The 22,279-nt window shown below is 36.5% G+C and overlaps 1 protein-coding gene across 2 annotated transcripts in view; it reads left to right on the forward strand.

Moving 5' to 3' along the window:
- mgll (monoglyceride lipase) overlaps window positions 1-22,279 on the forward strand; it is a 50,577-nt gene that overhangs the window by 10,745 nt on the left and 17,553 nt on the right. For both annotated transcript variants that reach the window (XM_028452681.1, XM_028452680.1), the window contains 2 exons: window positions 10,069-10,175; window positions 22,016-22,152. In XM_028452681.1, the coding sequence (XP_028308482.1) occupies window positions 10,069-10,175; window positions 22,016-22,152 (244 nt within the window). The remainder of the gene's footprint in view (window positions 1-10,068; window positions 10,176-22,015; window positions 22,153-22,279) is intronic.

Below are 22,279 nucleotides of genomic sequence, written 5' to 3' on the forward strand. Positions count from 1 at the left end.
TTGATCTATTTATCACTCAGGATGTTACACCCATAACAAGGTGGTATAGTGTCCTCACATATTTAGTGGATAGCCTAATAAAACATATATGATGATATCGTCTTCATCAGACTCCAGCTGATACTGTATATTGATATAATACTGTTATGGTGCTGATTGATATTTATAGACTGAGCCTTTATTGTTTTACTGCTGTGTAATTATGAGCAACAGAAGCGACTGTTGTATTGATAAGATGAGGTGATTAAATACAACTTCAGGGCAGGGACGTACATTTAACAGCTGACTAGGAACAACAGTACATTTATGAACGCTCTTCTAAAGAGTTGTGTATGATTATAATCTAGATTTATTATTCCTATTTTAAAGTCTTTGCCTGCTTGTTTTCACATTGATTTAAAATATATTTTATTTTTATAAATGAGTTTATAAGCCCAACAGACGACCTATCAGAGAAGGTTTTAGTTTATGAACCCAGACGAACCCTCACATCCTCTGGTACTACTGGTTAACCTGTTAATTCAGTTTGGCTTTTATGTCATGCTTTATGATTTTTAAGCTTCTCAAATTTTTTAAAGCTAATTTTAATGTTAATATTTGTTCCCTTCTCTGTTTTTTTTTTTTATTTCTGACTCTTTATTTTATCATCTTCTTAATTATTTTATATAATTAAGTCAGTGTGCATTAGTCTTTGTAATTTTTTAGTTGTCAATCACATGAGCCACATGTGTCAAACTCAAGGCCTGGGGGCCAAATCCGGCCCTTTGGAGCATTCAGTTTGGCCCGCAGGAGAAAACATGAATCATTGTGTAAATGAAACTCAACAATATTTGCTGGATTATATCTCATGATTACAGTCATTTTTAATGTTAAACTGTTGAAATAACAAAAAATTCTAACAAAATCGTTACATTTTCCTCAAATTATTACATATTTCCTTTAATTTAATAGAAATTGGTCACAAAATCTAACAAATTTAAAGTGAACATCCTGTTGTGACTGATATCTGTCACTTATTACTTGGATATTGTCAGTTTCTTACATTTAGTATTTTATGTATACGTAGAAGTGCAAACTATGACACAATAGTCTTGAAATTATTCATTTTCCCTGCATGAAATCTTGATTTCTATTTTTCCTCTGCTATTTTCTCAGTAAGTTATTGTCTAATGTGTAGCGGTAACCATGGCATCAGACTGACCATTGACTAAAGTAGAGTGAGTGCCATGTAGGCAGTGCTTTGTCAGCACAGTGATTATTAACAAGGTGATTTACATGGACATCTCTGCAGTGGTTAAACAGGAAACACACACAGCAGAAGGTGATGGATTATCTGTCAGCAAGAAAAAAATGTCTGAATTAATTTGCAGTGATATATATTATGGTGAAATGACCTGCAGCTCACAGAGCAAAGACAGTGAAGACTTTGCATTGAATGAAACATCCAAAATCTTGTTTAACAGGTTGTTTCAAAATACGTATAAGCACTGATTTAATCTCTTCAGCTCAAAACACAAAGAGAGTGTAAACCTCCTCTGGTTTGACATTTACCCTGGATTAGGATCATCATCACCAGAGGCCGGTTTAATCCTGCATTCAAGTTTAACGAAAGAGGTTTACATCAACACCTTTAACTTTTCCTGATTATTTAGATCAACCAAAAACAGCACAAATTGTCATTTTGACCGAAAAATCATCTAAAAAGCTGTTAAATGATGTAAAAATCAGGCTGAATGTTTCACTCAATAGAAAACAATGGGATGTTTACAGGAAGTGGGGCCATGTGACATCATCAATCATGTGATTTCAAGATGGAGGAACACAGGCTCTAAAAGTGTAAAATAGTCCCATTTTTAAAAGTTAATAAAACAAATATGGTTAAAGAAATGTGTTAGACATAGATCTACTAGTAAGGACATTTCAAAGGTTTTAGGACATATTTGTAAAAACAGTGGAGGATCCTTTAAGAATCATCCATGCTGGTTAGAATTATCTTAGCTGTAGCAGCAGGGTTTGGTTCTTCAGGTGAAATATTTCATGTTCTTATCTCACATGCTTGGGTTTCTTCTCCCATCAAAACCAGCCTGCATGGTTGGGACTTTGGTCATGGTGTCTGCTTCCTCATTCTTAGACTCCTGAATGTAAACTGATCTGTAACTTTGTTCTTCAAATATTTGACAATTCACTATAACGCTTATTTTTCCTTTGTATTGTCGTCACTGCTAAACCTTGCTCACATTTACACAGATATTTGTCATAACCAAGGTGTTGATGAGCTGCACCCAAGCAGGAGATTTCCAAAGTTTATTAAGTTTGTGTGTAGAGCATATGTCAATCTCAAGGCCCGAGGGCCAAACCCGGCCCTTTAGAGCATCAAATTCAGCCTGCAGGACAAAGTCACAACCACAGAAAAATGAATCATTGTGTAAAAATACCAAGTAACTAAATTTTTCTTCTCCTCTGCTACTTCGTGAAGGCGATCGCATTTTCCTCTGCTCCCACTCTCCTCCTTATCTGCCCTTGCTGCTTGTTTTGTTTTCTGTCTTGTGGATCTAAGAGGAGACTCTGCATTTTATACTAAAAACCAAAATTCTGGAATTGTTCAGCTGGTCTCTCAATGCCATCGATTAAATTTTTTCAACAAAAGACCGGGCAGGGGTGAGCCCGCGTGTCTGGACGAAACAATTGCGGCCGAATACACGATGGATTCCTGGAATAAGTGGAAGGTCGTGTGTCTGTCCATGCTTTTTGTGGAGGACATCTACATGATTGGAAATATGGTTGCAGGGATGCTGCTGATTGGAGCGGGCAGCTTTCTGATCTATTGCAAAGTCTGTATTACATTGGCAGCTGTTTTGGGAAGCCTGCCAGTCATTTCTGAAGGATGGAGCAGAGCAGTCAACACTCAGACTAATGTGATGAACGAACTCAAAAGTAAGCAGGAGGTTACTTTGGAGCGTTTACGCAAGATTGATACCAACTTGGAGCGGCTGAGTCCTCGACTTGCAGTTTGAGGCAACATTATTGGATTTTACTGCTAGAGACCAAAGACTACAGGCTACCGAAAATGTGCTAGCCTGGATCGAAAACAAATCACTTAACATTATTGGCTTCCCCCCACACGCCAACCGCTCAAGGCCCTCTTTCTATTTCACCAAAAATGTTGTGCAGACTTGACGCTCCTCCCCCTCCTCCCCGTCTTCTTCCCCCATCACTACCTGGGACTTTTGTTTTCTGAACCAGATGTACCAAGATCGTCGCACATCATCTGACTGTATCAGAGGGAAAGCAATATCCTACCTCCATCCCCGCAAGCTACAAGGGAGCGTGTGAAGCGCCCACAAGAGGCTGCACGCGTGCCCCCAGCTGGCAATCTTTTCTCCTCCCTGACCCCTCGACCCTCACAACCCTTGTGAGTTTCAGAGAGACTGTTTTGATTTTGGTACATGTACTTGCACGTACGTCGAGGAGGTTTTTTCCTAATTTTATACTTTCCTCCCCAATAGGGAAGTCAGTTTAAAACCTGCTTTTTCCCCTCACCTCTCCTCCTGTTGTTCTCCCACTTTTCATCTAAAGACGGGGCGCCGCCCACGGCCACCCACAGTTCTCCCGTTCTCGTCCTCCCATGTTATATGTGATTGTCTTTTCATGTTTTTTTGAACGGGATGAAACTGAAATGAAATTTCGTTGCTCTGTATTTCTATAACGTGTAATGACAAAATAAAGCTGATTCTGATTCTTCTGCAGATATGTCAGCCCTTACAAATACATACATTTAAAGAATATCCACAATATGTGCCAGGGTGCACAGTTTTTTCATGCTTTTATCACACGATGGCAGTCATTTTTAATCACAAATTGAAGAATAAATCTTTATCTTTTCCAAAATCCTACAATTTTAATAAAATTATTCCCCACATTTTCCCCAAATTGAATAAAAATTGTATATAACTTCCATTATTTAACATGTATTTATAGGGCATAATAATAGAACAGCTGCTCTATTAGAGTCAGAAATAGCCCTCCATAAATGGGCAAAATATGTAGTTTTTCATCCTTAAATACGACTCAAGTGTTTCTAGTCAGAGTGAGGATAGGATCAGGTCAGAGATGTGAGGCCCAGGAGGGTTTTTACATTTGAGACAGAAAGTCGGTGAAAGGTTTATTTTTGCTAAGTCGGTGAAAGGTAACGGCTTCAGTGGAGAGATCAGTGACATCACTAATGATTGACAGATCAATGAACTCACACAGGGATCGACACCTGCTTCTTTAAACAGGACATTCTGTGTTCTTACACACATGTATGTGTGTAAGTAGGTCAGAAATCTCTGTTCAGTTTATTTTACTTTTATTTCTCTTTTTTCTCACTCATTTCATTTCCTGCATCAGTGGAGAATTTGATACTAAATGAAAAATTATAGTTTGCCTTTTATAGGAGTTTATAAATATCTTATTATATGTGAAGTGAACCAATGTAAGAAATCACAAAAGCATTGATTCAATAGTCTATTTATAAAATCACAGATAAGAGTAATATTCGAAAAATATAATATAATATAATATCATAGGAAGCTGGAAATGAAAAACACAATTGTGTCAAATCATTACATAAATCATCAAAAATATTCTGAAAATCTACTTTTCAACAGCCGAGGACATTGGTCCTCATTTATCAACCTTAGGTAAAAACGTGTGTAAATCTGAGGTCACTTTGTGTTGTACGACAGGACCAACGTGTGATTTATCAATCATTGGTATCTGACCAATCACAGCGTATAAATGATCAGGTATTGATAAACAAAGATGAGCTTTTAGAACGTGTGAAAACTGGACTTAAAAGATCTCATTTAAACGTTCTGTGGAAGAGGATCAGCTACTGAGAAGGAGACGTCTGCCCCCCTGTGTGCACTGACAACTACACAACAGAGATCCTGGAGACACACACAACAAAATATTACATTTATATCAGCCTCAGTCTGCACGCTTTAGGCAATAAATATAACTTTAAACTAAATTAACGATGAAAAAGCCTTAAAAATGACTAAATGTTGTCTCTTTGTTTGTGTATATTATGTCAAATTTTGACTAAATACTGCAGCACATTTGAAAAGTTTAAGGAACTATTTACATTTTAAAGCATGAATGTTTTGTTATTTTGTTTTCATCTGTTTAAATATTTCATTTTTGTCTGTTCTGAATGTGTCTGCTAATGTTTAAATAACAGCTGAGGCTTGTTTAATATTTTATTTTCAGACTTTTCTGCTGCTCCACTAATCCTCTCAGAATATCTACACGAGCTCAGACCTGACGTGAGATCTGATCATAGCGTACGATCACATCAACATTGATAAATACTGAAGATTGCGTGAATGTGGTTGAACACACGTGGTACGTTCAGATCTGAACGTACCAACGGTTGATAAATGAGGAGCAGTGTGTTGTGACCCATAGAGAACATCATCAGGTGTGACAACTACTGTAAGTGTGTGAGTGGAACATCTTCTCATTTACAGCCTCGTGTAACCTCTGAATAACAGCTCTGTGTGTGTGTGTGTGTGTGTGTGTGTGTGTGTGTGTGTGTGTGTGTGTGTGTGTGTGTGTGTGTGTGTGTGTGTGTGTGTGTGTGTGTGTGTGTGTGTGTGTGTGCGTGTGCGCGTGCGTGCGTGCGTGTTTCCTCTCTAACCCAGCATGTTGCACTCACTGATTCTGTCTCTTGTCTCATTTTGTGTAAATCCTCCATTTCTCTGTTGATGTGTACACATCTGGAACACTGATACTTTATCTCCTAATCTCACTTGGATTAAAATCCTTCTGGAGCCAAAAATACCTTTTCAATGAAGACAATATAGTTTATAAAATTCTATAAAGTTGAAAGTATATCAAATAATTTGATAAGTTAACAAGGGCTACAAAAAAAGAACTTAGTGATGATGTCACATGCTAATTGCTCATTTCTTGCAGTATATCCAGCATGTATATTAAACTGGCACGTTTGCAGTTAAATGAATCTGTTCCCACACAATGGAAATCTCTGTTTTCTTCCAGAATAGTGTTTTTGTTAGTTTAGTTATTTGGCTATTCCAGTTTAATTATGAATAGTTTTATTTTTTGTGTAAATGTTGTATTTGGTGGATTCAGGCTGTGGCTGTGTGTGGGTTCTAGTGGTGGTCTAAAGTAGCTGTGAGTGGTGCCAGTGGGAGGTGTAACGCTCTCTTTCTCATTGAGTTTTTTAATAGTGCTGCTCAGACGCCATGTTGTTCATCAGATGAAACCGTGTGAGAAACTAGTAGCTCTGCACTTCCCATGAGACAAAGACAGAGTGAAAAGATCATTAGAGGAAAGGACTTGTTTAAAGAAACGTATCTGAGCTTCATGTGAGTCAGACAAATCAATACCAACTATACAGTAGGTACATACTGTCATAGGTGGAATTTACCAGGTTAAATATGTTAAAATGAAAAAATATATTTGACAAAAGCGGGATTCAAACCCACGGTAGCAGAAGAAGAATAGTTGAGTCAGGTGTTTAGTGGCACAGTGAAAACACATTACGCTTATGTAGAAAAGATCTGAAAAACATACGTTTATTGTCTATTGATACGTTTCTGTATCAATAGACACTGGATCAAAATCACAACGTTGTGGTCCCTATGCTCAACAGTACTGTAGAGAACCCTGGTGTATTGTTCAGTGTCATTATCTGTCATTATCATTATCTGGATTTATTTCCACATTCTAAATACATTTCAAAGTCTACAGGACACATACAAGATGAGTGGTTGGAGTTATTGATAAGTAATAACCAACACAGGTTTTTATTCACTGTCTACAATAAATAGTTTAGACCATGAGTTCCTGAGCGGCCCCCGCAGCATGTCTACCAGAACATTAGACCATTACAAAGATGTCTATTCACACTCATGTATGCTGCAGCTCACAGGAAGTCTCAGCCTGGGGGAGGGGGAGGGGCTCCCTAAAAGAAGGGAACGAGGAGTGGGTGAATTTTACTAATGAAGCCTGATAAACAGCCCCCCCCCCCCCCCACCACCTTCCACAGCCCCTCAGTTTGCTTCACACATTCACTCACTTTTCTCCTCTGAGCCTCTCACTGAACCTCTGAATACTTTTGGACGTCTGATTAAAGCTCTCCAGGCCTCTCAGTGCTGCTGCTGCTCAGAACGAGAACACTGTGAAACACTCCACTGTTTGACTGAACATCTTCTACTTAATATGCACTGATTGAAGAGGTAGAAACTACTGTTAATGAGCAACAGATACCTTCTAACAACCACAAACTTCTCTTATCTGCACACATTTAAAGTACAAAATTAAGGAAGTATGCATATAATGGATATTTCAGAGACTATATGTTCTTTGTCTTTTTCTATGAAGATCAGCTCTCATCAGTGCTTTTTAAACAGGTTGTCCTTCATGTAACTCTAGCTGGTTTCATGAGGTTAAATCTACGGTTCTCCACCTTCAGCCAGTGCTACACCACTCCTTCTCATGTAATGTTGCTTTTATACAACAGTTCTACAAGCACATTTTATTAGTTAACATTAATTAGTGACAAAAGATTATGATTTGTGTGTTTATTTCATCATTTAGCTCCGCCAACAAAAACAGTTCCACAAGTGGAGAGCACATTTCACCTGTATCTGATTCTTTAAAGACAGTCTGAACGTCACAATCCAGATTTTATCAAATCCGACCCAGGTCACTGTCCTATGTAATCCTAAACCAATACGTATCCAGTTGTTTTGCAATGCGACTGCAGTCTGTACAGTCGAGGAGATTTCTATCAACTCCTACATCATCATCATCATCATCCAAACAGTTTTTTAAAGATGGAGCAGCATCACAGCAAACATCTGGAGACATAAACCTGGCTCTCTTCTTTTTCACTCTCTTTAAAGTTATGAAATGTTGACTTCTGTTAAAAAGTATGTTTCTCAGCGCTGTCACTACCTGATAACGCGTGTGCGTAGACTACGTCACTTCCTTCACTAACAATCCTTACGACAGAGCTGCTGGGATGTGATATTTGAATATAAACCCACCATACAACGTTTGTTAAATATTTTATTAGTACACATTTCAATATGTGACTGTTTGGTGGTGTTTTTAATTGTTAATTCAAAAACAAACAGATAAAAACACAACATTGACTGTCAAAAACCAAACAGAAAATAAAATAAAAATAAAAAATCACTCAACATAAATTTCTGAATCTTTTTAAACAGCAGGGTTTCAACCTTTTACATAAGAACAAACTGCTGTAAAATAGGGTGGAGACGTGTTTAACGTTAGAAGGATCTGAAAGGATCAGGCAGGCCTATGAAAGGATTGGGTACTGACTAAACGCCTCCATATTTACTAACGTAAACACCGTACGTGACTCTTGTGTGCATGCAGGTCACTTCAGGGTGACATTCTGTTCATACTCCAAACTGATTAAAAACACATTTAATATGATTATATTTTTTTATTATGAATTGTGCATTAAGACGTGCAGTGTGAGCGTAGTGACAGTGTACTGTGGTGTGTTGTAACGGTATTTAGATCACCTGTCAGAGGAACAACAGGGCCTTATTAAGGTGTGTAAACATGTTTCCTGGTCTGTTTGAACCATGTGACTGATCAGGTGATGACACATTACTGACCAGGGAAAGAATAGCATGACACGACAGAAATAGAGCCACTGCTGGAGGAAACACTGATGCTTTGTGCACCATTCCCCTTCACGTGGATGTTCCTTTGAGCCTGTCATGGAATGGTCTTCCCTGATAGCTGTGGATGGCGTGCTTTCTGTCATCATCACGCCAAGCAGAACTGGCTCAGCAGTGTGTTTATTATTTATGATGAGCCAGATTCACTCTCAAACAAATGTGATGCATGCATGTCCAAAAACGATGGGTCACGTTGATTATTATTGGCTGGACTCTTGTGCGTGTGTTTAGAGTTGGAAACGTAGAAGTGGGTAGAGGCAGAGCAGACAGATGGATCATAGCTGTTATCTGAGAAAACACAGTCTGCCTTTCACTGCTGCTCATCTTCTATTTATCATCTGCACGCCTCGAAACCACGGCTGTCAGAGCAGTTTATCTGACCACAGATTTTAATACTACTGTCATCATTATTGTGCTCTAGTTTGCACTTCCACATATAAATAAATGCTAAAATATGTACGGCACTGATAATATCAAAGTCATGTGTGACACATTTCAGGCTCTGCAGGATCTTCACTTTCAGTTTATGACCCATTTTCATGTAATTTGGGGAAAGTTTGTGGAATAATTTGGCAAAAATTGCAGGATTTGGGAAAAATTGAGTTCTTATAACAATCTGAGAATAAACAATGACTGCAATCTGTGATATAAGTATGTGGGAAAATATGAGCCTTTCTATTATTGTGGAGTTTTATTACATTTGTGAATTATTTTGTAGATATCTAGCTATATATAAAAAATATGTTAATAATTTCCACAGTGATTCATTATTTCTCTGACTTTTTACTTCCTGCTGCTGGCTGAATTAGATGCTCTAAAGCAGTGATTCTCAACTGGTGGGTGGGGAGCCAAAAGTGGGTCATGGACAGCTTACTTGATATCTTTCACGTTGGACTTGTCTGTCTTTTATTTTGAAAAAAACTTTTCTTTTGACAGGCATGCTGTGAAATGCATGTTGCACAAGAAAATCTATAGATTTTTATGTTTTTAAAAAGATTATTTGTGTGTGTTCTATAAAGCTATTTTTGAAAAACTAACCTTGTTTGAATTCTAAAAAAAACAAAGTGGGTCACGATTTAATGACCGTGGCAAAATGTGGGTCCCAGGATGAGACCAGATGAGAACCCTGATCTAAAGGGCCGGATTTGGCCCCCGAGCCTTGAGTTTGACACCTTGTGCTCTAAACTCTCATTCCATGTTTTATTGAATCCCTTGAAATCTCAGATCCCACAGATTTGTCACAAAGGTTTATATGTATAAAATAATCTACTTGTGGTTTATTTGCAGGAAAAGAGAAAGTCACATGAAATAAATGAGTTTGTTGTTTTTTCTCCTCCAGGGCTTTGGTGTTTATCGCTCATGGAGCTGGAGAACATTGTGGACCATATGATGAGATAGCTCACAAACTGAAGGATCAATCTCTGCTGGTGTTTGCACACGACCACGGTGAGTGTTTATTATTCACATTACTTATGTTATAAATGTCTGATACATTTAATCTTTGCTTAAATGTATCAGTGTTTGAGGGAACACTCACTCATTTAAATGTTTAAAACTGACCCTTCCACTGACATTATGATCCTTTTTTTAATGAAATACATATTGTTTGCAATTGTAAAGTAAAGGTTGTAAAGTTACCACTAGGGGTGTTGTGCTTTGTCATCAATCTGATACGATACGATTCACAATTTACATGTCACGATATGAAAAATCCCAATATTAAACAATATGATATACATTGCGATATATTACAATATCAGTAATTACAAATTTCATTACGAGTACAAAATGGTATTAAATACAATTTATTTCATTTTTTTAAACTTGTGGGAACAGGTGAATGTTAACAAATTGTAATTCAAGTGCTAATATCATAATAATGCTATGCTAATGTTAGCACAATTAAATGTTTTTTTTGTTTAAAAACACAATTAAAATATATTTTTGAATCAACACCCTTAGTTACCACGCATCATTTTTTGTCCGTCTTTACATAAAAGATGTTTTAGAATTAATGAAATATTATTTGTAGTAATAATAATTTCATTAATTCAACAGTAAACTATTGCTGTTTTCATTTGGTGCCATTTTTTCTTCCAATAAACTATTAACCAAGCTTTAATCTCAGTGGATTAGCAGTGGATAATCTGTGATAATCTCCAGTGAACTCTGGAACCCTGAACATAATAAACAGGTAAAGAAGATAAGACACTATATATTAAATAGATGTCTACAGAAGGCAAGGCAAGTTTATTAATATAGTGCATTTCATACACAAGGCAACTCGATGTGCTTTACATGATAAAACATTCAACTGTTTAAAATCAATAAGAACATTTAAAATCAATTAAAATCATCAACAAACACATGACATCATCAACATGACCATAAATCTCTATCAATCATATACAGTAGAGAAAAAAGTTCCTTTAACTTTGATTTAAAAATGTTCACATGTGATGCTGACTTCAGCTCTGCTGCAGTTTGTTCCACTTCTTTGCAGCATAACAACTAAACACAGCATCACCATGGTTACTATGAGCTCTGGGCTCCACTATCTGACCTGTGTCCATAGATCTCAGAGACCTGCTGGGTTCATACCTGACTAACATCTCACTGATGTATTCTGGACCAAACCCATTCACACATTTATAACCAGCAGCAGAACTTTACAGTCTCCTCTGAGGCTGACTGGGATCCAGTGTAATGTGTTCTGACCTCTTTGTTCTGGTTCAGACCTGAGCTGCAGCGTTCTGAACCAGCTGTAGATGTTTGATGAAGACCATTACAATAGTCCAGTCTGCTGGAGATAAAAGCATGGACCAGTTTCTCCTGATCTTTCTGAGTCATTAAACCTTTCACTCTGGAGATGTTCTTTAGGTGGTAGAAGATGTTTTTGTGATAGATTTGATCTGATGCTGAATGTCAGATCTGAGTCAATCAGAACACCAAGGTTTTTGACTTGGTCTTTATCTTCTAAAGATCCAGACTCAGATACTTGCTGACAGCAGTCCTCTTTTCATTGTTACCAAAGACAATCACCTCCATCTTGTCATGGTTTAGTTGAAGGAAGTTTTCACTCATCCAGCAGTTTACTTTTTCTAAGCAGTCACACAACACCTCAATGGGACCATAGTCATCTGGGTTTAGTGATAGATATAGTTGTGTGTCATCTGCATAGCTCTGATAATCAACCTTACAGTTCTGTAAAATGTGTCCTAAAGGAAGCATATAAAGGCTAAACAGAAGAGGTCCAAGAACAGATCCCTGAGGAACCCCACAGGACATTGGTAATCTGTCAGATTCAAAGTTTACAATGTTTACAAAATAACTTTGATCCTCCAAGTAGGGCTGGGCGATATATCGAATATACTCGATATATCGCAGCTTGTAGTCTGTGCGGTGTTGAAAATGACCATACCGTTAAACTCGCGGACTTTTTTTTTTTTTTTTTTAAATATCTTAGTGGCATTATGTACAAAAAGTGCACTTTAATTTTGTGTTTTGAAATGCCATGTGAGTTGCATCCTGCACTAATGTCTTGTTTTGAAATGTCTCTGTGACAATTTTGCACAGAACGTGCACTTTCTGTTGACAATTTTATGTTTGAGCCACTCACTGTTTAATAAATACAGTTATGTCAACTTTGACTTAGTTGTGATAACCCCTTTTTTGCATGAAAGTTTAAAATTGGCATATATTAATGCAGTATGATCAAGAATGTTTTAATGTAGACATATAGAATCATCATACTGGTGTGATTTTGTGCATCAAAGTGTTAATTCAAGGGTAATGCAAAATATCGAGATATATATCGTGTATCGTGACATGGCCTAAAAATATTGCGGTATTTATAAAAGGCCATATCGCCCAGCCCTACCTCCAAGTAGAACTTAAACCATTACTTTAACATTTAGTCCAACCCATGTTTACAATCTGTGCAACAAACTTGTATGATCTACAGTGTCAAATGTAGACTTAGATCCAACAGAATGAGAACAGATACTTTTCCTGAATCAGTGTTCAACCTTATGTCATTGATCACTTTGATCAGATCAGTTTCTGTGCTGTGATGAGAACCAAACTCTGACTGAAATTTGTTGAATGTTAAGAATTGACTCAGTTGGTTGAAGACCACCTTCTCAATGATCTTGGCCATGAATGGAAGGTTCTGATTGGTCTATAGTTAGCCAGTATAGAGGCATCCAGTGTTCTCTTTTTAACAGAGGTTTAACAGCAGCTACTTTCAGGGATTTTGGTACGGTGCCTGATTGGAATGATCAGTTAATTATCTGATACTAATCAGTGATAAATGACTTTACAACAGTTTTAAAGAAGTTTGAGGGTTTTGTGTCAAGGCAACACGTTGATGGATTCAGCTGCTGAACAGTCTCCTCTATTGTTTTTGGGTTCACTGTAATAAACTCTAGCATTGTAGTTGACTCCTCCCTCAGTGGTTGAAGCTGTTCAAGCTTTTTGTGATTTTGCTGGTTTGTTCTGATGTTTGACCTTATTGATTGTATTTTTTCGTTGAAATATACAGAAAATTCAATGCATTTTCCAGCTGACAGTAATTCAGGGGATATCTGATCTTGGGGGTTGTGAGCTTTTCAATTACAGAAAACAACGTGCGAGAGTTGTTGATATTTTTGGCAATAATTTCAGAAAAGTATTGCTGCCTTGCTTTGAACAAGCCATCATTGAATTTACGCAGACTTATTTTGTTGATCTCCATTTACGCTCAGCTCTTCTACAGTCAGATTTCAAATTCTGCATTATCTCAGTCCTCCTCCAAGGTGTTTTCTGTGTGTTTGGTTTTCTCTTAGTTTTGTGTTCTCATTTATGTACCTTTTCTTTAAACACACATAACTAGGGGGAACAGATGTTACAGTCTCTAGGTCAAAAAAGACACAGAAATGATCAGATAGAGCTAAGTCTCTTACATCAACAGCAGAGATATCAACACCTTTAGAGATAACCAGATCCAAAGTGTGACCTTGAGTGTGTGTCGGACCAGTCACATGTTGTGTAAGACCAAAAGTATCCATTAAAACATACAGTTCTTTGGCAGTATTGTCCATGTTATTGTCTACATGAATATTTAAGTCACCTGTTATTATTAAAAAGTTGTATTCAGTGCATACAACTGACAGCAGTTCAGCAAACTCATCCATGAATTCTCCAGAATATTTTGGGGGTCTATAAACGACTAAAAACAGAACTCTTGAATCACCCTTCAGTAAGAATGACATATATTCAAAGGAGATAAAATCACCAAACGTTATTTCTTTGCACTGAAATATTGATTTAAAAATGTCAGCAACTCCACCACCTTTCCTGTAAGTACGACACTTATTAAAATAAATAAAGTCTTGTGGTGAACTTTCATTGAGAATAGTATTACTGATACCATCATTCAACCATGTTTCATTAAGAAATAAAAAGTCCAAGTGATGTGTTAAAATAATATCATTAATTAGTAGTGACTTGTTAACAAGAGATCTAACATTAAGAAGAGCTAATTTTAAAGACTTTACTGGAGACACTGGTGGACTTTTTGGATGACATGTTATAGGAGTCACATTTTTATCTCTATAAAGCTTTTTGTTTTTCTTTAATTTCACAATTTTACCTGTGTTACCTGTCACCACAGGAATTAAAGAAGCTGCATTAACTCCATAAGGCCCTGACTTTTTCTGGTTGTTCCTAAAAATAGAGCTATTGCAGTCTAGACCCAGCACACATCAGACCTGTGTCGCTCTAAGATGAACACATCTGGCCTGAGGAGAAGAGTGATCCAGGGCCTGGTATCACTGAGGAGGGATGGGTGGTGCTGATTGGTTCTTTAGAGGAGATAAGATGGGACCATGGTGGGGTAAAGGGTGGGGTGTCAGTCTTGTACCAGCCAGAACCTGCTCGTTCATCTGGGCAGATAAATCCAAGAAGGCAGGGGTAGGAGAGAAGCTGGATGAGGTGGAAGTAGGTGAATTTTGGGGTGAAGCAGGTGGGTCCTGAGATGTGGGGGTTGGGTTGACCTCTTCATTTTGGTGATTTTGATTTCTTGCTGGAAGCTCATTGACTCCATGTTCTTTCCTTGTTGTTTTGTTCTCTGATGGTACATGTTGTCCTCTGTCTTTATCAGAACTGATAGCAGTGTGACTGGTGAAGTAAAACAAGTTGGATGTGAAGAGTTTTACTCCAGTCTTGTTTAGACACAGTCCATCTGCTCTAAAAAGATGACCACGTTCCCAAAAAATAGGAACATTTTCTATAAAATTTAGTGAAAGAGCAGCACAAGCTGAAGACAAATATTTATTCAAAGAGTAAATCCTTGAGAATTTCAGATCTCCTTTGCGGACTGGAGGTATCTGGCCACTGATGAACACTTTAGGCTGTATACAGCTCACAGTTTTTAGCAGATGGGTGAAATCCTGCTTTAACACCTCAGACTCCTCCTTGGCTAAATCATTTAACCCAAAATGAATCACAACATTTTTCAAATGTGGGTAATCCTCAACGATATGCAAGATTTTGTCAGCCAGGTCTGATACTGTGTCATTAGGTAAACAGATCACTTTCACGTTGCTGCTAAACATCTTCTGAGCATCTTTAACAGAAACGTCTCCCACTATCAGTGTGTGAGGTTGTTGCTTTGGCCTACCATGTCGCTTTTGTTTTCCTGAAGCACTTTCAGTCTTCACAGTTCCAGAAGGTTGTGTGTTGACCTCATTAGAGCAGATCCTAGGTCATTCAGCAGTGGAACGAATCGATTACCCAGTTCTACATGAAACTGGGTTTGTGACTTGGTGATACTCCTGCCTTTAGCAGATGTCCACTTTGGTGCCTGAGCAGACAAAGGAGTTGATGTTGAGGCTGCAGTCTGAGAAGGGAGTGCAGGCCAGTCCGTCTCATTATTGATATCAGGGCGCTTTGCTCGGCCCGTTAGCCTTTGAAGTGGATATGACTTTTTCTTAGGCTTAGCTCCCAGAGTATTCCAGGGAGGACTCACACCTGTTGGCTTATCAACGGGAACAGGATCCTCCCTAGGTCTGATAGCTTTGTTAGCACGGGCTGGTAGCGAGTTAGCTTTATCCACTGTCGTATCATTATCATATCCACAGTGTCCATTAACCTCAATGTTTACTTGTATTCCTCGCACTGTAGTGTCCAGTTCAGTAATCTTTTGGAGAAGACTGCTGTATTCTGTGGTGGAAAGAGCCATTCTTCTGCTAGTTAGCTTGCTACTTGTAGCTAGTTAGCTTGCTACTTGTAGCTAGTTAGCTTGCTACTTAGCTTTCCAGTTGAGCCAGCAAATAAAAAAGCAGTAGATGATTACCTCAGAGCCAGAGTCAGATGGTAAATGATAGAGTTTGATGTTGAGGTATCGTATCATCTCTCAGAAGAAAAAGTTCATGTTTAGTAAATAAATTCCTCTGTGAGCTCCGCTCTGCTCTTTAGCTGCTGTCATCAGCTGCAGGGAACTCTTTACAGTCACTCACACATTATTATAGGTTTTATCTAAATAACACTTTTGGGTCAGTTGATCTTTTTAAGATTAAACATGGTTTGGTGTTTTGCTAAAGCAAATAATGTATTTAGAAAATTATAATTTCACTTAGCTAATGCTTTTATCCAAAGTGACGTACAACACCAGCAGTTAGAGTTAAGGGACTTGATTAATATCCCTCAGTGATGGACCAGCCTGGATTAGAACCACTGACCATATGATTGAAAGCCACCACTGCTTTTCTTGTGTTTAATTAATTCAACATTATTTCAGATTAATACAAACGTCCTCAACTTCTATGATTCCATCAGACTTGTGAATGTGAATTGCGTAATCAGGAACCATGTGTGTGTGTTTCTGTCCGTATGGGAATGGAATGCAGACCAGTTACATTTAATGACCAACACTTCTAGAAATAGAACAAATATGTCATATCTGGACTTGTTCTTATTGTGTGTTCCTTTGATACCAGATGATCAACAAAGCGTAGCCTTTTCAGACTAGCTTGAATAGGATCACACAACCTTAGACCGTGAGAACAATGACGTGGAACCATTGACATCAGGACAGAGAGTTCTACACTGTTAGAACTGTTCCTGACACTTAGTGGATGAACTTACAAACATTTACACGACTGACATTTATCTTTCTCTTCATCGTTTCATGAATGTCTGGCACACACTAAAGTATTCATTCTGTCAGGACAAACATCACAAACACATTTGCTTTGCCAGATGTTAATGGAACATCTGGCTCTATTGAAGGTTTCAGTAAAACTAAAAGACTGATTAGAACTGGTAGATGTAGGTTTAGTCTAATCAGATGGAATGTTTTTAGTAACTAATATATCTAAAGAGAGTTCATGTGTTTCTGAGACACAGAACTTGAAGATTTAATACTAAATAATCCAATAATACTATTTTATTATTAGCTGAACAATGTACAGAAACACACACAACTTTTCCTGTCCTTTAAAATACATCTTTGTCATTATATCTGGCTCTGGATTTAATTTACAGTATTTTGTCCCCAAAATGTTTCTTCGTCTAACAGAACCAAAGTTACAATACAGATGGTGGCCATCTTGGATCTTGCTCTGAGCATATTTTAAGATATATTATTGAATTCATTGACCCTGAAAACCTATAATTAACCACTGAGAACATGTTTCTATGTCAAATAGAACCAAAGTTATGACAAAATATCCAAATTGGTAATACTGATGGTGGCCATCTTGGATTTTTTTATTTTGAGTGGGAACCATTGGTTTTATGCCAGCGTTGATCACATTATAAATAGATTCAGTAAACTAAGAAACCCCCATGTACACATGTTCATGCTTTCTTCCAGAAGTGAACATGTTTTTGGCGTATCTTGATGAGACATGGTGGACGTAGAAACGTTACAGCTTCAATCTTCACACCTTTGGTTTCCTGTTAAGAGCATAGATCAGTTATTGATCCTACAGTATGGGATACACATGTACTAATGTAGAAATTGTTTATAACTGACACTTTTTCTTATTTATTTACAATGGGTGCTGAAGAAGTGTAACATTTAGGGGAAAAATGTTAGTTTTGAAAACCTAGTGCTGTGTAATTACAGTAATGTCAATTACCAAGATAGTTCATATCTGCAAATATTAATATTTCAAGGTGAAGGCAAACAACCACGAGTGTCTAGGAAAGCTAAAAAAAAAGGTTTCCAGATATTCACAATCTGAACTACTTTCTGTGCCCGTTAATGTACAGTATCATAAATAGATTACAGTACCTGAAATGATTAATAGCAGTGATAAAGTGTTTGAGGACACTGGTCCAGATGTTTTAAATAGACATTCACTGTGTGAGTACAGATGGGTTCTGTTCTATTCCACAGGTGTGACTTCATCATTGCATGTCTGTAATATTAGCTTCAGTAATAATAATATTATTAGCCTATCGCTAATAATGGACTTGTTTCTAAAGTGTAAGAACACGGGCTTTACTAATATTTAGGGTCAATAACTTTAGGTCACACACCCAGACATGAAATACATCTGCATATGGTTTGTTTTAAAGGTCTGTACAAACACCCTGGTCCTACCTAGGGCTGATATACGATATCAATATCCATATTTTTACCTCAGTAAGTCTGATCAGACAGACAATTCATTTATTAATAAACAGCTGATTAATATGCAACACTTTTGGCTTTTTCTCCTCTAAGGGACAGCACGTGTGAGTGAGTTCTGTAGTGTGTCTTTTTTAGATCCATCAAACTAAGCTTTTCATTTTGTTCTGAGAAATATGTTAAAATTGTAAAGGGGGGCAGTGTTTGACTGTACTTTATGAATAATATTAAATTATTTTATGATGTGACTGTATAAATAAAAACAAGTTAAAAAAATACAGATATACCTCTATATATGTCATTTTCTATATCGCTAAAATAGAAAACTTGATATATCTTGAATATTTATATGGTGAACACTGTAAATATGAACCATTACTAATTAGCTTTAGGCAAACATTTAAAAATACAAACACTTAAAAATAACAAAGCGATAAATAAAATGTGTGAGTATGTGAAACGTGGCACCTTCAGGCCCTGTAATAATAATAATAATAATAATAATAATAATAAAAACACGTGTGAACTGAAGTGACTGAGCCTCAGTAAACGCCTCCTCAGGTGGAAAACAGGACATGATGTGAAAACTCAGCAGTTGAGTTGAGAAAATATTTACAGACGTGGAATTTACCACAAACACAGAGCTGACTGAGGGAGCACACACACACACACACACACACACACACACGCACACACCTACACACACACACACACCTACACACACACCTACACACACACACACACACACACCTACACACACCTACACACACACACACACACACCTACACACACACACACACACACACACACACGCACACCTACACACACACACACACACCTACACACACACACACACACCTACACACACACACACACGCACACCTACACACACACACCTACACACACACACACACACCTACACACACACACACCTACACACACACACACACAATCTCTTGCTTTCCCTCTATTTGTTACATTTTCTGTCTTTTTATCTGTTACTCACTGTTTTCAGATATTTTTATTCACTCTTAGATGCAAAAGTTGGTCTCGGACTTTTCTGATAAAATCAACTATATTTAGGAGCTAAATGTTTAATAAAAGTGAACAAATACAAAGAGGAATTAATTAATTAATTAATTAGGCGTGGGAGGATACATTCCTTTCACAATAATAGGTTCATTAAAAACATACATTTTTAAAAAGAAAAGAAGACAAAAGAATTCTGTTATTTCACTAACTCTAGACATAATTACATACTGTATGTATAACCTTTTCATTTATTTGTTTATATATATATATATACATATTTGTGTATATATAACCTTTGTATAACTATATGTATAACCTTTTCATTTGTTTGTTTTTATATATATATACACATATTTGTGTATATGTAACCTTTGTATAACTATATGTATAACCTTTTCATTTGTTTGTTTTTATATATATATACACATATTTGTGTATATATAACCTTTGTATAACTATATGTATAACCTTTTCATTTGTTTGTTTTTATATATATATACACATATTTGTGTATATGTAACCTTTGTATAACTATATGTATAACCTTTTCATTTGTTTGTTTTTATATATATATACACATATTTGTGTATATATAACCTTTGTATAACTATATGTATAACCTTTTCAAACGATTCCACTCATACAATCGATGATATGTCTTGTGATGTTTTTTTGTTGTTTGTTCCACCTTTAGTATTAATTATTAATGTAACATGTTTATCGTTTGTACAATCGTTTGAAGTAAATATTGAAATAGTAATAAAACGTTGTCATGCTACAATGTTGCATCATATTTTCTACAGAAAATATGTATTTATTCAGCCATCATCGTCTTTACTGATAAATTAATTCCATAGTTTAGAGATTTTATGGAGATTTTTTTGTGCTGCAGATCTGGCTTTAAAATAGAAACACACGAGAAATTAATTTATGGTCAAAATATTGCAATTAAGAATAATTTAGGTCATTAGATTTCAGTTCTAAATCAAGAGTTAAAGAACTGAGGAAGAAGTAATTTGATGAATTAATAAACATCTGCAGATCTAAACATATATAAGCTTTTTGAAAACCACAGATTATTGAAAGCTGCAGAACTTTGTGTATATGTCATTATTAATATATGTAATTACTATTAGCAACTTTAGCTACTTTAGCTTGTACAACAGTTTAATAGTGATTTTAAAAACGTTCTGTTTGCTAATGTAGTAGAATAAAACATATTTATATGTAACCACTTTGAGCAAAAAATGTTATTCTGATTATTTATTTAAGATGTCACCAATTATCTGATTTAGATTCTGAATTATATTTGGTTATTGCATTTGTTCTGTTTTTACTTCTATATTTATTTTCTAAAATTATTGATTACTGTTTGTAAAAAGTATTATTGTTTAATCAAGACAAATGATTCCAGCAATAAGTTAAAAAAATAACACTTTTTTTCATTGAAGCATAGATTTACAATCTCCATATAAATAGATTGTTTAAGACAATAAAATAACTGATCTAGTCCCAATAAAAGGAACTGATTCCCCTTATCAATGATTCAGTGCTGAATACAATGGTTTATTTGTTTACAATGTGTTAAGCCTTTTAAAATCTTATAGATATTAATACTTGTGTCGATGTTTATTGTTTCGCTGCAACTACCAAGTCAAATTCCTCGTATTGTTCTAAACTGTACCTGGTCAATAAAGCTGATTCTGATAAAACATTTATATGGAATGTGATAAATGAACAGACTTTTATGTAATTAGCTAGTAGTAGTGGTGTTACAGGTCATTGATCTGACGTGAAGGTTTATTGATCTGAACTTTTCATTGTTCTATTATCCCAGTATTAATAATGTATATTGACCTTCACACTGCAGAGCTCCTTGGGGGGGGGGGGGGGGGGGGGGCGTGTACTAACACATGTTTAGAAATACAGACATTTTTTTAATTCCACAGCGAGGGTTTGAAGGTGTGAGCTGGTTGCCGTGGCAACCTAGCCTCACCTTTACAACGCTGCCAAAAAAGAGTCAGAGGAGAAAAATACATACTAATGTCTAAATGTTCCTCACCTAATTGTTCTTTATCATTGTAATTGTAATTGGCATGCAAATTCAGAATTATAAACTGTCAATTACATTTCAATGAAACAAAAAACTGGGGAATCATATTTACAGTTCTATGGCTTGCACATATGTAGTTAATAATAGTAAAAAAAAATAATCACAAAAGAGGTCCACATCATAAATATTAATACCAATGTGTTCATTGATTAGGGAGCCTAACAAGGTAATCAATAGATGAGAAACTAATTAGATGATAGATAATATTTATTAGTGTGTTTTACAGCTGATTATAGACATGGCATTAGAGATGCTAACAGAAAGCTAACACAACAAGAAGGTTACGTTTAATAAGGATTATTTATTATGGTCCATAATTGTGATTAATTGTAATTGAACTTTAGTAATTGAGAACGTAATTGTAATTGACTTACAGGGGGAGAATGATAATTGTCATTTTTATGGTAATTGGGAAAAATGCCGGTCACCGTAATGGTAATTGAGTTATAATTGAACATGGATAATTGATGACGTAATTGTAATGTAATGACTGTAATTGATGGTGTGTGTCTTATTCTACAGTCGGACACGGTCAGAGTGAAGGAGAGCGGATGAACGTCAAAGACTTTCAGGTTTACATTCGAGACGTCCTGCAGCACGTGGACATGATGAAGTCCCGTCACCCCGACCTCCCCGTCTTCATCGTGGGCCATTCCATGGTAGGGCATCATCACAGGGGTTTACACTAATACTATTTATCACAGTATGAATCTATAGAAATGAGACTTTTATCTCTCTGTAAGGCTGGCAAAGGTTCTGCTCTTTGTTGTTTTGTTTGATGTGTAG

The sequence above is a fragment of the Gouania willdenowi genome, chromosome 7 (genome assembly GCF_900634775.1).
Source record: "Gouania willdenowi chromosome 7, fGouWil2.1, whole genome shotgun sequence".
Classification (NCBI taxonomy): Eukaryota; Metazoa; Chordata; class Actinopteri; order Blenniiformes; family Gobiesocidae; genus Gouania; species Gouania willdenowi.